The sequence below is a fragment of the Pristis pectinata genome, chromosome 7 (genome assembly GCF_009764475.1).
Source record: "Pristis pectinata isolate sPriPec2 chromosome 7, sPriPec2.1.pri, whole genome shotgun sequence".
Taxonomy (NCBI): Eukaryota; Metazoa; Chordata; class Chondrichthyes; order Rhinopristiformes; family Pristidae; genus Pristis; species Pristis pectinata.
The window spans coordinates 74,652,400-74,669,369 of record NC_067411.1 but is presented as its reverse complement, the minus strand read 5'-3'; the positions used below and the strand labels follow the sequence as shown (position 1 = coordinate 74,669,369).

At 38.1% G+C, this 16,970-nt stretch overlaps 1 protein-coding gene across 1 annotated transcript in view; it reads right to left on the bottom strand.

The window, feature by feature from the left end:
• frmd3 (FERM domain containing 3) overlaps window positions 1–16,970 on the bottom strand; it is a 134,257-nt gene that overhangs the window by 25,363 nt on the left and 91,924 nt on the right. Inside the window, exons 8-11 of the mRNA XM_052019431.1 lie at window positions 10,238–10,336; window positions 6,515–6,603; window positions 5,655–5,718; window positions 3,678–3,766 (exon numbers count right to left, since the gene is read on the bottom strand). Coding sequence (XP_051875391.1) covers window positions 3,678–3,766; window positions 5,655–5,718; window positions 6,515–6,603; window positions 10,238–10,336 — 341 coding nt within the window. The remainder of the gene's footprint in view (window positions 1–3,677; window positions 3,767–5,654; window positions 5,719–6,514; window positions 6,604–10,237; window positions 10,337–16,970) is intronic.

Genomic DNA, 16,970 nt, shown 5'->3' with positions numbered 1-16,970 from the left:
CAATGCCAAGAAAATATGAAAGACTCCTTTCCTTTCTTTTTCCATATAACTATTATTTCAAAAATATTCTTTTAATACTCAGAAAATATCATCTTTGCAGCAGCCTTGCAGCCAAACATTCACCAAAAGGTATATAGGCTATGAGTAGCGTTGGACTGCATATAGTGCTGTGCCTCACACTCCATGATTTAAAGAATTATGTGTACTGTAGAACAGATCTAGCCAATATAATAGAAACAGCACTTCTGCCTAAGGAAAATATTCCTCCTTGCAAGAAGTATATATTCCATTGTCGATACCACAATTTTCCAACCTGTAATGTTAGTGATCAGGAAATTATGCACAAATTTGCATAATTTGCATCCCCTGCTGTAGTCATCAGGGATGCAAAACCAGAAAGTTCAATCTTTAATATCTTAAAAATGTCGCAATCATTTCAGAAAAAATGTTAATAGGAAAACAACTCAAATTTACTCTCACACAACTTGTCCACATATGGATGCATCACCATGTAACTACCTCGGATGTCTTTGCTGAAGAACAGTGCCCACAAAAAGCCAAGAGGGCCCCCCAGGACTGCAGCCAAGTGTTCCTGAAAGGATTTTGCTAATAAGGCCTCTGCGAGGATATGAACACAGCTGATGAATGTCTACACTTCGGGGAAGCTTGCCATACAGTTAAGTAGCTATGACTAGTCTGCCTGCTTCTGGAGTATGAAGTTTGAGTGTCCTTTCTAATACAACAGAGAGCAGCATTCCATGGGATGTGGCAGAGATCAACAGGAACATACCTGAATGATCCTGAGACCAGAGAGCTGAGAGTGACACTGACCCTGAGCTCCATGGGCAAGGCAGTCAAGGTCTCTGAGACCAGCCAAAATGGCACATATTTCAGTGAGGTCGAAGAATATAGTTTGATTCTTGATCCTTTAAGTAGCATAGCTTCAGGGGAAATTGAGTTAGTAAAACTTGATTGTTCTGAGAGTCAGTAAGCAGTATCATTTTTTAACCAGGAAGACTGAAAATCTAATTGCAGCCAAAATGTTGTAAATTCATTACTGTTTAAGTCATTTGAAGAGTTTGACACCAGAAGAAAAGTTGCTAGTGCAAAAAAACAAATCCCATCAAGGAGTGTCAGGAGACAAATCTTCTGAAAAGCATAAACCATACAGGAATGCATGCAAAGTTGCTCCACACCTGGCCAAGCCAGTTTTCAACTGCATGGCACCATTTTTTTTAGTGTTATTAAAATGAACTTCTAGGCCAGATTATTAAAATGAGACCAGGCAATTAAAATCACCTGAAACTGGCTTCCTTTACTATCCCAGTGAACATGCGCTTTGGGCTGCCATTTCACAGTCTGTGTCAACCTTTCCTCAAGTTAGAAGTGATGTCATACTTCAGCTTCCCCGCCTTTCATAAGGAACACAACCATTTTTTTCTCAGTGGAATTGCTGTTGATCAAATGAACTAATTACACCAGTTGGAAAACACCACTGGAGGCTGTCAGAGTAAAGCAAATAAGTTGGAGGGCTATTAAAATCAGCTAATGACAATAACCTGAAATTTGATCATGCCTTTAATATAGAAAATTGGCCCAACTATTATTTTAGATCAAGAAGGAATTGGTATTGAGGGAATAAAGTTTGTGATGAGACTGAAGATGATCAACTGGAGGAGGTTATGGCTTAGAAAGAACTTGATGCCAAGCAAACATTTGGGTAGCACAGCAGCAGTGGAGAGGAGGAGAGAGTGTTGAAGAAGTTGTTTGGTGTCATTAAAATAACCACAAGTTGCTGAGCAGCAGGGAAAGATGGAAAAGAAGAGGAACCCACAGGTGAAGGAAAGGGTTGAAAACTAGCAATTTCTGGAAACGCTCAGAGAGATTGAAGTGGGACATGCAGTGGAAGTTGTTTGAAGCTGGACAACTGAGGAGGAGCTCTGGGGATGAATAGTGTCAACAGCTTGAAAGCTGGGGAAAGGTTATTGAAGTTGAAAAGGAACTGTGCAGTCAGTCAAATTCACATGAATACTGTTTATGATTTTGGTTAAACTCAATCTAAAGCTGTGGAAAGCATGGAAATCTGACTGGAGGATATTAAACAAAGAATTATGATATGGATGAATGCAGATCTGCGAAGTAATGCAAATTCAAAGGCCTAAAAGAAAACAAAAAGATTTAACATTGCATCATTGCTAGCAAGTGCAAGGAAAGCAGGGTACTTTTTTTTTGAGAAGAGAGAAAATAACAAAGTTTTGGAAAGCTCAGAAGAAATCATTTACAATTTCAGCCAGTACAGTGAAATCCTTTTATTACCATGGAGTAATAGAGGAAAGAAGCTATACTACCGTCATTGAAGTAATCTGTATTTACAGGGAAGTAGGAAGGGCTGGCATTAACAATCAACTTTACATAATCACTTAAGTTCACAAGAGTAGAGTTTTTCAATAAGTTCAGCACAGCTGTAAATCAGGAATCTTGGGCTAATAGAATTTCACAAGTATCAGTAAAACAAAAGTCAGATTACTGCAAAAAGTGGATGGATTCATTAGTATTCTTTATGAAAGATAACTTCTTGTCCTTTCTGTAATTCACCATTGTGACTGAGCAATAAGAGCCCTCTGAAGTGGTCAAATAAGCTACCTGGCTGTATCAAACCACTACAAAGAAATGAATAAAACTGGACAGACTTAAATTATGATCTTGGCACTGAATCAGGACACAATGAAAATGCATATGACCAACTCGATCCCTGAAAGTACTTCTTACTAACATCTAGAGATTGATAAAGTAACTCACAGAATCAAACCCATCAGCCAGTGCCCCAGGTCCCTTCATCATCATTTCCGGGTATGACATTTGTATATTCAAACTGTGTCCAAACTAATTAATTTTATACAATGTGATACATAGAAGATTTTATACAAGGTTGATATATCCCCAGTTCTGATGAAGGATCTTCGACCTGAAACATTAATTCTGTTTCTCTTTCAACATTGCTGCCTGAACATTCAAATGCTTTCATGTTTTTATTTCAGATTTTGTCAGCAATTTTATCAATTTTCATTTAATGTTGATAAATTGCCAATTTAGCAGCATTGTTAAGAATTATAGCACAGAACTATAAACGGTGATGGTTTCATTTCAGAGTCAGAAGTACCAGAGTGACAGAATCTCTGAAGCAGAATCTGGAAGTTATACGACAACAATGGTACTACTGTAATGTCAGTGAACAGTACAGATGCCATAAAATGGGGAGGCTGTGTGATTTATATCTTTCCCATTGAGAGTTAGTGAGTGGTATTGGAATTATGTCTTATTGTTATTTCTCTGACCAGCTCTTGGAGCTAATCTGAAGAGGCAGCAAACAAAAATATTCAATGCTAAGGGATGCAACCAATTCTGCATTCTCTTGACTCCCTTAAAAAAAGTCCTGCACAAGCCTACTATAGTTACACCCGCCATCCTGTAATATTGACCTCAAACTATTAAAGTCATATGTAACAACCACACTTTAATTTTAAAAGTAAACACATGAAGTTCTGTAAATTATTTTAAATTGTAAATAATCATGAAAGAGGAAGAAAAATATGGGAACACATTTACATAAGCCGAGAAAAGGCAGTCACCACATTCTTCAGTTTTGCATAAAACCATTTCACTAATTACAAACTCACTTGTAAAATGCTTGGTTCTCCACCCCACACTTCCAAAGATGTTTGCAAGCATCTGGTGTTGACGTATGGTATGTTAGCACAATCTTCTTCTGAACATTTAAAATGAAAGACATGATAAATATACATTCTAAAAAAGTATGATTATAAACATATAAAATATACACTTTCTTTGATTATGTGTTAAATGAGAAAATCTGTAACTCATCACCACAGTTCTACTTTCAAAATACTCATATTCAAAGGTGCTGGCACCTGTTTTTTTAAACTGATAATTCTTCTTGTGGGTCAGCATGGATCAGCATGCCATGTGATCATGCGGAGCTATGGGCACAAAAGCCAGCATGCATTCATCTAAACATTCACACACCTGCACCCTTCAGAAGGGTCACATGAATAATGATCAAAATTGAAATTATTGGCTGGTTTTTCCACTTCCTTTCTGGCAGAAACTGAAGCTAATTCTTTTGCTTTATTACCACTGTTGTCGCACAGACCAGCAACCGGATCTAAAACCTTCCCACCCAATATGGCTCACTACCAGAAAACATACTATTTTTATGCAATGAAACAATGAAGAAGCCACACCATGAGATTTTAAATATTATTTGTAGTGTTTTCTAATTCACAATGACTGTAGCTTGATGCCTCTGATAAATTTATGTAATTCTGTTTGGGTAACAATAGAACTTTGTCAAAATTATTCAATAAAACATTGTGGATCACATAAAACAGAATACAAGAAAATCAATGTCGAATTGAATAACAGAAGGCATTCTCTTTCTTGACTATCAGCAAAACTACCAATCTTCTAGATTCAGAGTTTATGTAAAATGAGGTTTTCCAATTTATCTCAAAGATTATTTGTTTCTAATTTGAAATCCCAGTTTTGCAGGGAGATTACAGGCTGAAGCCACCGGTCTTTACCAATTTAACAGGCCTCTACCTTCTTCCCCATCACACCTAAAACTGTGTGTACTGCTCCTGACAGTACCTGACCCAAATCTACAGCAGTGCCTCAGGATATGATCCACTACACACTTTTTGGAGAAATATTTATTCCAAATCGCGTTAAGGCCTCAGCCAGTTCAAATTTATAGAACAATATACTAGTGTACCCATTTAATGGACCCTTTGTCTAGTTTTAAATAATTCCTCTGAATAATCTGAATAATTCTCATCATTAGTTTACTTGCATCTTCCTCAAAGCTGTTTATTTGTTCCACAATGCAGCAAAACACATTTTAAAGCATATTAAAAAGTTTGAGTATATAGAATGAAAGCAACACCTGCTGTTAGCTGTAGCTGTATTTTGGATGAAAGATTAAGCTACATTTAACCTACTGAAGGCTGGAGCAGCTGGAGCTCCATTTCGTTTCGGGCTTAGTGTGTCAATCAGAATTATGATACATCTTCCTAAAATATTTTCAGGATATTTGTGTATCTGGGGTATTACAAGTCGTTCACTCATTCATGCCAAGGCAGCCTGGATATGAAGTTGATTATGAGACCACATTTTAGCCATGGGAAGGTCACTGTGTTTTTGATGGGTTTTATCAAAGAAGGCTGTGATGTAATAGTTAAAAAGCATTCTGTTTTTCTCATGGCACAGCTGCATCCACAATTTAGGAAGTGCTGATGATTAAGCACTAAATTAACTTCTTGAAGTGTGAAAATGAGAATTACAGCATGTACACAGTGATAGCTTGCTGTTAGTTTCTGCCAGGGTATATTATCAAATTTATGAGATAAATAGGACAAAACCCAGATGCACCAACCTGGTTGACAGAAGCAGGTGGAGTTTAATAATTATTTGTGAAGGAGGAAAACATGAGTTCATATTTACAGATGCAACCAATGAATTGATATATTGTCTTATAAATGCTAGGAGACATGCTAACAGATTTTTACACAGGAGAAGCTGGTCAACCAGTCCATCTTTTTCAAATAAATGTACACGAACAAAAAATAATATCTAACTTCTTTCTGAAGACCATGAACACAGAATGTCTTCCCACTGAATTTCAATTTGCTGACATCAGACCTGGAAAAGAAACAAAAAATCATGGGAAGAATTATACCATAAAACTATGAACACTATAGAATTAATTAAACTGCGCTATTTGTCTACATATGAAAAATGTGAAAAGCAAAAACTGAATGCTGATAATCTAAATCAAAAGCAGAAAATGCTGGAAGGATTCAACAGAGCAGGCAGCAAATGTAGAAAGAGAAAGTGAGCTAATCTTTCTGGTCAACAACCATTCATCAAGGCTGTACCAAAAAGGTCATGGACTTAAAAGGTTAATTCTATTTTTCTCTCTACAGGTGCTGTCTAGCCTACTATTTCCAAAAATGTTAATGTGATTTATAGAAAATACTAGACCATATTATACTTGACCCAAACCACACAATGCATTTGCCTGATCTGGGAGCATTTGGTGCTATAGTGTAAGGGTAGTCTAATGATATATCTAAACTAGGAATGTTCTGCAATCAATGACCATTGTGTTTAATACCGAAAAAAAAATCATTTGCCAGTAAAATCACTTCTCATCGTGATGAGGAAAATAAATCCCAGATCCTTTTATGTGGGTACAATGCCACCTGAATTCCTTGGATATATAAGAGTCTTTGGTTTCATGACCTGTTATGCCACAAATATGCCACAGATAAAACAGTTCTTACAATATAAACCACAGATGCCCAAGGGGGATTTTGGTGCATCTTATTAGTACCAAAACACAACACAATGTCATACTCAAGTGAAATATATACAGATATATATTTTGCTGATTAAAATGCACTTCAGCCCCCAGATACAAGCGAGTACTGTTTACCATCTTAGGAGGTGGATCCGTTTATTCCCTTGGAACACGACAAAACCTGTGGCAGTGAACCCTATGAAAGCTGTAGCTCCTGAAGAATCCTTAAAGGTAAAAGACAAATAGTTACAATCCTTTCAAGAGACTATATCCTAGAAATTAGACTATAAAAGACTTAAAATTTTCTCAGAATGTTATTGTATCCAGTTTCCAAGGTAGGGTTAATCTACATACATTACATGGGCCAATTCCCCTGCATTGAACTCGCAGAGAGGATTGTGGGTGAATTCAATAATAACAGCAGCATAAATCCCTGCACTTATTCTATTGTCAGAAAAAGATTCTTAACAAGCCTATCTTTAAGATTTTCACAAACTTTCCCACAAACTAATAAATGCAAAATTGTTTATTTTGCATTATTTGTAATATTGTACTATTTAACACCAGGACATTTAGATGTTCAATGTTCATAAACATCCCTGTGTCTTATAATTGTCTTGATGGAATTTTTTGACATGCAGTCATGAATCAAAATGTAATTAGAAACTATGCAACTTAGCAAAATTCTGATTACCATATTATCAAACCTGGAGGATGTGGAATAAAGATATATAATACAAGAACTACTCTTTCCTTCATATGACATCAATATCAAACTTCAAATTCTAAGTTACTGATTAATGTGTATATTCTATTTACACTGTCTGTCATTTGCAGCTTTTAATTTAAGCTCATTCAACTAAATTAAACTGGCAGCATTGATACCAGAACTGAAAAGTAATAACTTTCATGAATGGCTGAATTTAATGGAATATTTTCCTCTTAAAGAAGCTAAGGGTGATCTAATATAATGTTTTGTTAAACTATAAATGAGGTTCAACAGGTTACACAGAGAGTAAATTGGCTAGATCATTCTGATTTTTAGCTGGTGGCTCCATAAAAAAAAACACTTAAAACTTTCCTAGAACATTTTTTGTTTGGTTATTTTAAAGGTAGAGTTAATTTATTTAGTTTAGCTGGGTTGATACTGTCAATGAATTTGCACATATTACCTTCCACTCTGCCCTGGACTCACTACTAAGTTTTAGTGGCAGTAGGGGGTGGGCAGGGGTATTCCATTATGTAATAGGCAGAGTGGCCCGATTTACTTCATATCTGGTCCATCTGCTTTACACCAGTCAAAGCACATCTTATGCAGCCCCTTTCAACTGAGTGGGGTCTCAGACCTTCACTAAAAAGATGAGGTAAGAAGATATTTTAGTATATTTTAAGTAATATAATTGTTATTAATTAATTTGCATAAGTCGAATGTGCTTTCAATTTTTTTTTTATTTCTTTAATTTTTTTAATTATGTAAATGTTTTCCAACTGTTTGTAAATGTTTCTGATCACTAGGGAAAGCTGCTGCAGCACAGATAGTAGGATGTTGGAAGCCGTGCAACCACAAAAAATATGCACAACTCTGGATATCCTGCAAGAGAGGAGTTCGAGGCTCTGATCAACTTGAACACAATCCAGCATATTGTTTTGACTTGAAGTCCAAAACTAGGGACTAAAAACATGAAATACAGCCAAAAAAAAATCAGTATAAAATAGTATACAGTATGTGGACTTTACTACTGCATGATGTATTTGAGAAGAATAGTATAAAGTAAACTAGAAAAGTACATGAGGGAGAGGAATAGAATGATTTCAGATAAGATCAGATGAAATTTGTTGGGAAGAAACCTGTGTGAGTTGTGTGGTGCAGACACCAATACAGACCAATTGGTTGAATGACATGTTTCTGTATGATACATTCTGTGTAAGCTAAATAGCTAAGGAAGATGATGACCTTCTTTAATTTTACCTACAACCATAACTGAAATTGGAAAATTACTCTATTTTACATTTCCTCTGATATTCAGCCTTCTCCTTCCTCCCAATCATGCTTCTCTGTTTATGAATTTATCTCCCTTAGTACATTCCTTTCCATTTAACTCAAGCATCTTTAATTTTGTTCTCTTGTTACATCCAGCTATATTGCCCATTTACAACTACCATTTTATCAGAACCTATCAAAATTGTCTCAAGATTTTTTTAAAATAAAGAATGAGTGAAAGCATTTCTGTAGTTCCAACAGAAATGCAATAGCTCACCTATCAATTTTATCTCCACCTCCTCTGCTGAAGGCATTCTTTTTGCTCAAATAGAACTCTTTGGGTGTCATGTGTTACCTTGGCTTCCATGCTGTATTCCAGGCTAGGTTACATTTGTGTATTTTTAAGTCACATTTATAATCAAAGCCACATGAAAGTTTATTGGGCTGCTCCTGCCCCAGACAATCCTGATACCACATTCTGAGCTACAACATATTTGTTGGCCAGAGCACAGGGAGCTTTGTTGAAGACTCATTAGAGCAGAATAAAAGGGATCAAACTCTCACAGCACGAGTTAGCCAACAAGTAACATCGACTTTCAATCAATGGAGTCAAAAACTTATTCGATTTTGAGAAGCAACATCCAAAAACTTGTTTCTGATAGTGATGTGATTATTTTCCTCTCACTAGTGTAAGGATTTCTATGCCATAATCAAATGAGCCACTGAAGCAGCTTGAACAAATTCCTTGATTTCTTGTAGTTGTGGGTTTCTATCTTCAGAACGGAAAGTACAAAAATCATACCTGAAATAGTTTGAAACATTTTAAAGAGTTTGAGGAACTTAATATTAGTGAACAAAATGTGCAAGGGAAATTACTGAACGTAAAGAGCGATAAACCCCTGGAGTAGAAGGGCTAACATCCCAGAGTTATAAAAGAGGGGGCTATGGAGATGATAAATGTTTTGAACTGTTATATTTCCCCATATTCTACAATGGTTCACTGTGGATTGGAAAATTTGGAATGTAAGAGAAATGTTCAAGAAAGGAAAGAGAGAGAGAAAACAGGCAAAATGCTAGAACCTGTTATTAGGATTCTTGCATCAGGACACTTATAAAATAATAAGAAAATAATAAGTTTGGTGAAAGAAACAATTTAACAAATCTATTTGAGGTTGCTGAAGCTGCAACTAGCCATGTAGATAAGGATATAGTATATTTGTTCTTTCAGAAGATATTTCATAATGTGACACACCAGAGATTGTTATGTAAGATTAAAGTATATTGGATTAGTGGTAATATATTAGCATGGACAAAGGATTGGTTAACAAAACAACTGAATTTAGGAATAAATGGGACACTTTTGTGTTAGCAGAACAGTGGTAAGGAACAGTACATAAGCTTTAGCTGATTATATTCTATGTCATATAAACTAGATTGACACTTGGGTAGGAGTTTGAAAGGTCTTCCCATTGATACATATACAATTCTTAGAAGGTTAAATACTCAGAAGCTAATTCCCCTAGTTGTAGAGTCTGGAACTGAGTTGTTGAATTTCAAAGTAAAAAAAAATATTTATTTATTTCCAGAAGGAAAGAAATTCCACGGTCTTCCTGTTGTCTGAAGTCGCTCAAACCTAGGGCAACATGGTTGATGCCAGTGAGGATTATGTTTCACGAATGAAAAAGTATTCAGGGATCGAGGAGGCAAGCAGGTCACATTTGATCTATGATCTGTAAAGGGATGAACTGAATGTGCCCATCCGCCTCTTCCTGAAAATGCAGGAAAGTCATTGGAAATAATTACCAAAATTTGCATGTACTGCAAAGCTGATGCATATTTGATAAAATGTGCAACCTAAATTTTAAAGAGTAACTTACAGAATGCTGGAAACATTGGCTGGGAATTTCCTCGCAGCTGCTCCCTCTCCGCCGCACTTCTGGAGAAGTTACGGCGGCCTGTTTGCACGAAAACACTGGCTGGGTTTAGGAGTAAAGGGAAAACGAGTTATGGATGGGAGAATTACACTTGGTTTTAGTTTGTACTGTATTTAATGAATCTAAGTGAACAGGTTAGTTACTAATTAAACATCTTTAGTTACTTTTTCTGGAATTTATCTAACATTTAAACATTAGGGTGAATGGATTTAGAGATGTAAATGTATGCCAAAATGTCATGAAGATGATTTAGGTGTTAAGTTTAGTAATCCTTAGGACCCACTAAGAAATACCACAAGACACAAGATCACAAGACAAAGGAGCAGAAGTAGGCCATTCGGTCCATCGAGTCTGCTCCACTACCTCACCATGAGCCAAACTATTCCCATCTAGCCCCAATTCCCAGCCTTTTCCCCATATCCCTTGATACCTTGACTAATTATATACCTATCATCTCCTCCTTAAACACCCCTATTGATCGTGCCTCCACAGCTGTATGGGGCAACAAATTCCATACATCCACGACCCTCTGGCTAAAGAAATTTCTTCTGATTTCTGTGCTAAATGGGTACCCTCTAATTCTAAGACTGTGTCCGCTAGTCCTGGACTCACCCACCATGGAAAACAACTTAGCCACATCTACTCTGGACTATAAACTATGGGGAAAAAAATGCAGTGAGTATGATTTAATGAAAACAAAATCTAGACAAATCAAAAGGAATGAATCCTCCTTAGAAATTTGGCCATCTAAAACATTCAAAGAGAGTAAAGTGTTAAATTCCTGTTAAGTTCTTCAATAATAGCCTCATAAGGTTCAGGAAGAGTCATATTATAGTACTCAATGCTTGTCACAAAAATAAAAAGTGGTTTGAGTCTCTTTTGTGGGGCAGTCGTTTATGGAAGGTTCATTTCACCATATACCCTCTGATAAAATGGAGCTCAAATCCTACTGTTGCATTTTGAAAGGCCTTCAGCATCCCAGATGCCCACTACAGGCCCACCTAAAAGCAACAAAGAGGCCTCCAAGGTTTCTCTTTCCCAGTTTTTCTTTTCCAGCCTTATAGTGTTCCAGCCCTGCACAGACCACTTCTATCTTCTGCCCAAAATTCACAAGCAGAACTGGTCTGGTAGACCCATTGTTTCAGACTGATCTTGCCCCACCAAACTTATTTCTTCCTACCTTGACTCTGTTCTTTCTCTTCTAGTCCAGTCTTTTCCCATTTATATCAGTGACACCTCTGATGATCTCTGCCTCTTTGACTGTTTCCAATTCCCTGATCCCAACAGTATCATCTTTACCATGAATATACAAACCCTTTACACCTCTGTCTTCTATCAGGATGGTCTGAGGGCTCTTCACTTCTTCCTTGAGCAGAGACCCAATCAGTTCCCTCCACCAACACACTCATTTGCCTGGCTGAACTTGTTCTCCCATTGAATAATTTCTCCTTCAACTCCACTCACTTTCTCCAGGTCAAAGGTGTAGCTATGGGCACTCATGTGGGCCCAAACCATGCCTATTTTTTTTGGGATATGTAGAACAGTCATTGTTTCAATCCTACCTAGGCCCACTCCCTCAACTCTTTTTCTGGTACACTAATGTCTGTCCTGATGTTGCACCTGTACCCTTGCAGACAATTTCATTACTTTAGATGCCAGTTTCCGCCCTGCTCTCACCTTCCCATGGTCAATCTCTGACTCTTCTCTTCCTTCTCTGGATCTCTCTGTCCCCATCTCAGGAGATAGGCTAGCTACAAATATTCATTACAATCCTAATGACTCCCCCTCTACCAATGTTAACAAAGCTCTTGAGCATATCTCATCCATTTCCTGCAACTGTCAGCCTGTCTCCATCGGGACAGAACAAGGATAGAGTTTTCCTTGTCCTCACCCCCACCAGCCTCTGCATTCAACAGATCAATCTCATCAATTTCTGCCACCTTCAAAGAATTTCTACCATTAGACACAACTCATACTCTCCTCCCGAGCTTTCAGCATTTCACAGGGACTGTTCCCGTCACAACTCGCTGGTCACTCTTGCATTTCCACCGACCATTCCCCCTGTTATGGCACTTTCCCTTGCAACCACAGGTACTGCAACATTTGTCCTCTCACCTCTTCCCTTTTCACCATCCAGGGACAGAAACGTCTTTCCAAATGAAGCAGCAATTACTTGCACTTCTTCCAATCTAACATATAGGATATTCCCTATGAACAGCAGAACTAGTTTCCTCTCTCCACTTTTGATAATTGTTCTTTCTTATCAGTCTTATGTGGTTTTGATGGCATTCATTACAATAACAAGGAGGTATAGTTACTATATTGAGTAATTTTTGTGTATTTTCCAACTTGTGGACAAAATCAACTTATGGACGTCTGTGAAAACAGAGCCTGCTAGTTACCCGGGGACGGCCTGTACTGCATTTGGTGTTCACAAAGTGGACTCCTCTAAAACTGGAAAAACCAGACGGAGATTGGGTGACCGCTTTGCAGTCTTCCTGTGTTCAGTCCCAGGGATGATCCTCATCTCACTCCCACTCTGACCTATCAGTCTGTGGCTCCTGTACCATCACAGCAAAGCTCAACACAAGCTTGAGGAACAGCAGCTCATCTTCTCTCTGGGCATATTGCAGCCTTCTGGATTCAAGATTGAATTTTACAACTTCAGATAACTTGATTTGTCTATCTGCATTAATTGTCCATCTGTGATATTGGTTCAGCTTATTTGACTTTTTTTCTTTTTTTTCTCTCTGGGAGTGGAGGACCTACTGGCCTGACCAGCCAGGCATATCAACCAGCTCTGCATTTTGCAGCTCCTACATTTTTTTCTCTAGGTTCTTTTGTCTATGTTCTCACTCTCTAACCTCCCATTCACTCATTGACCAGATAACCTTGATTACAGTTTATCCCCATGCTCACCGTGGTTTTACCCCATCAAAGACATACCCCTCCCTCACCATCCCTGTGATCTTTCAAGCTTCTTTTCTCTCCTTCCCAGTTCTCATGAAACTCTGTTTCTTTTCCCACATATGCAGCCTGACCTGCTGAGTGTTTCCAGCATTTTCTATTTTTATTTTGGATTTCCAGTATCTGGTTTGTTTTGTTTCCCAGCTTTTCCTCTGTTCTGCATTTGTTTATCAACTAGAATAAGGACTTAAGTGACCCTTGTGAATCCATTTTTTTAAATTAATTGATGTTCAGGATGTGGCAACATTGGTAAGACCTGCATTTATTGCCCATTCCCAATTGCGCTTGAGAAGGTGATGGGGTGAGTCAACTTATTGAACCACTGCAGTCTTTCTGATGAAGGTTCTCCCCAGTTCTGTTGAGTAGGGATTCCAGAATTTAGACCCAACAATGATGAAAGGACAGCGATATTATTTCTTTGTCAGTGTGCAACATAGAGGGGAACCTGTATTGGTATTTTCATATACCCACTGCCCTTGTCCTTCCTTGTTTTGGAGGTAGTGAGTTTGGGATATGCCACTGGAGTAGCCTAAGCAACTGCAGTACAATTTGTTTATGGTTACACTATAATTACTGTGCGACAGTAGTGGAAGAAATTAATATTTAAGATGGAGGGTGGTAATTAAATTTATAGGTTAATAATGGTAGTATAAATCCTCAATGGTGGTAACTCAGTGTTATTAACAGAGAAAGCAAAGCTGAGGTAAAACATCCATTGCACAACTAAGAAATGCCTACAAAGCACAATAAAATTAAGATAAGATTATTTGTGGGGCTGACTGTTTTCCCCTGCAGCTCTGCATAGTGTGAGCAGAAACAAATCAACTGATTCTGAAAAACAGTGACAATAGAACAAGATGGCATTAAATGCCCAATCAATCAGATAATATAAAATGGAACACTGTAATAAAAATCTCACATATCTTTACTATGTTTATCAATGACCTTCATATTATTAGAAACACTGTGCACTACTCTTCTGCTGTGTCCTAAAATGCCAAACCATACTATCAAAATTACCTGACAACCTGAGCATTTGAAGCAATATAAAAAGACTTAAGGTCAATTGTTTATAAATGTCTTCACCATGAAACATTTTTGCAGCAGCATTTAAAAGAAAATTTTAATGGATTTATGATTAATTTCTCTTTTGTGGATCACTTTATGTATTACATTTATCTATTTCTCATAATTTTGATAATGATGTTAACCATAGACATGATAGTGGGTAGAATAATTTTCATGCATCACAAGCCTGCATTCTTGAACTTTATTCTTAATATTTACCACAATTGTATTTACATGCAACATGAATTATAGTTGATTTCATCCTAATCTTCAGCTACCAAATTGGTTCCATTAAGAGGACCAATGTTAGCAAAGTCATTTGTAGTGTGAGGAACACCATTAACCATACTAGTAACGGGTGTCAATGCATGCAGCAATGACATCGACTGAAGTAAACACAGCAAGTAGATTGAGACATGAATTAATCTATAACCATCATTAAATGAATGGTTGCTAAACCAGAGTTCAGTGCTCCTTCTCTTAACCACATGCAACTGAATATTTCTTCAACAACAGGAACAACCCTTGCTAGAGCTATTTCACAGGATAATCAACTACTATCGGGCTAGTTGCTGGTTATTTTCTATTGGCTCCTGCTACAATTGTACAAGGATTTTGTAATTTCTGGACTTCTTTAAAATCCCTAAAGTCCATTAGGGCAGCATGGTGATGCAACAATTGGTCCTGCTGCCTCACAGCTCCAGGGACCCAGGCTTGATCCTGACGTCAAGTGCTATCATCCTGTGACCATGAGGGTTTCTGCCAGGTGCTCTGGCTGCCTCCAGTGTCCCAAAGATACGCTGGTAGTCTAAGTTGCTGCTATAAGTTTCCTCTTAGTACAGTGATAGAAAAATCAAAGGAGAATTGATGGGGAATGTAAGAGAGAAGAAATTGCAGAACTTCAGGGAAGTAAGCAATGGAATGGGATGACAGAGATTGCACTACTTAGATCTGCCTTAGATCCAATGGGCTGAATGGCCTCCTTCTATGTGGTAATAAGTAAGTAATATCATGCTAGATGCTGAAGGACTTTGGCTTGACTTCAAGTTTTCCATACAAAGTGACTGGTCACACACATTAGTTCCATTAATGAGCATTCTCAATGGAATAGAGCATGACATGGAAAACTGGCCAAGGGCTTGTAGAAGAGGATAAGCAACTAAAGAATGGAGAAAGAGAAAACAGAGCTCTCAGAAGAAAAAACATTTTCACACAAAGTCATTAGGAAGCAATGAGACTATCCTCATAAAAATGCACCACTTGCTTCAGATACAACTTCAATCTCACTGCCGGGCATGGATGATGTTTTAGGTGGTTTTCAAGATCACCACAACTATTCCCTGTCATGCAACAGGTTTCTTCCAGATCAGAGGAAGTCACTAAGATGCCAGACCAGCTCATTCTTTTGACCAAATCCCACCCCATGAAGATGGCATTCCTCTTCTAGTTTGCCCTTCCAGAAGAAGGTGTACCCACCATTTTATTCTTTAAACGGACCTGCTTCTGCCCACCATGTATTACTTAGGGCAGCAACGTCAACGACAAATCATTTGAGTTCCCAGGCCGTGATAGTGAAGCATTGATCAGGTTCCTTGTTGGAGTTGTCTATAAGGATCCTGATGTTCCAGGTCCCAAACTTTATATTAAGGAGTAGAAGTTGCTTGTATGTGACTTCTTTTAATGTACACTAGCTACCACATGGGCTTGACAGAGCAAGATTTTGATACAGCAGCAAACAACTAGAGATAAGGCCATGCTACATGGAGATGAACACCCTTACATACATGTGCATAACTGTCTGATGCACACAAGCCATCACACAAACATACCTATGGGTGGGATCTGGCACAGACCCTCTTTCCCAATGGAGTGAAATCCTGGATTCCCAGTCATGGTGGAGCCCTAGGTCACTCCCCTGGGAAGTGGATGAATCCATTCTCATGAACAAGTAAGGGACGAATTGGGACACAGCATACTGAGCACAGCAGACAAGGAGATCACACACTGCCAGTCTCTGGCAGTGTTCAATGGGTGGCCACAGATTAACCGGTGCTTCAGTGGAGGCCTATTGCCAGACCACAGTCTGCGGACAATGCAGCCGTCGGGTTCGTCTTTGACATAAGGGTCCTCACCTCCATCCCACAGCAACCCTTTTGGTCCTGCCCTTCTAATGCTGCAACTGAAAATAAGATAAAAAAGGCCATATATCAACTGAAAACAATAAAGCCTCATGAGTAGGAGGTATCCCTGATGAAGTACTGAAAATTAGCAGAGAAACTTCAATCACAGATTCATAGGCTCATCCCACACATCCCAGAAGAAGAAGACATGCCATGGAATGTAGTAGGGACCATCTTCAAGAAATCCAATTGCAGTAACTACAGAGGGGTCTCCCTGCATCTGCCATTGAAAAATTCATCACCAGCCTCCTCCTCAACTCCCCCTCTTCACTGTCCACCTGGAGACATCGTTGACATGATCATCACTGTGTAACAATTTCAAAAGAAATAAGAAGCATCAATCAGTTTGTGTGGCTTTTTACACTTCACGAGAGCCTTTGATTGAGAGTGACTAGAGTGTATCCTCAAATGTGGCTGCCCTCTGTTGTGAAGCAAGATATTTTTCTCAATGTTTCCTGCCA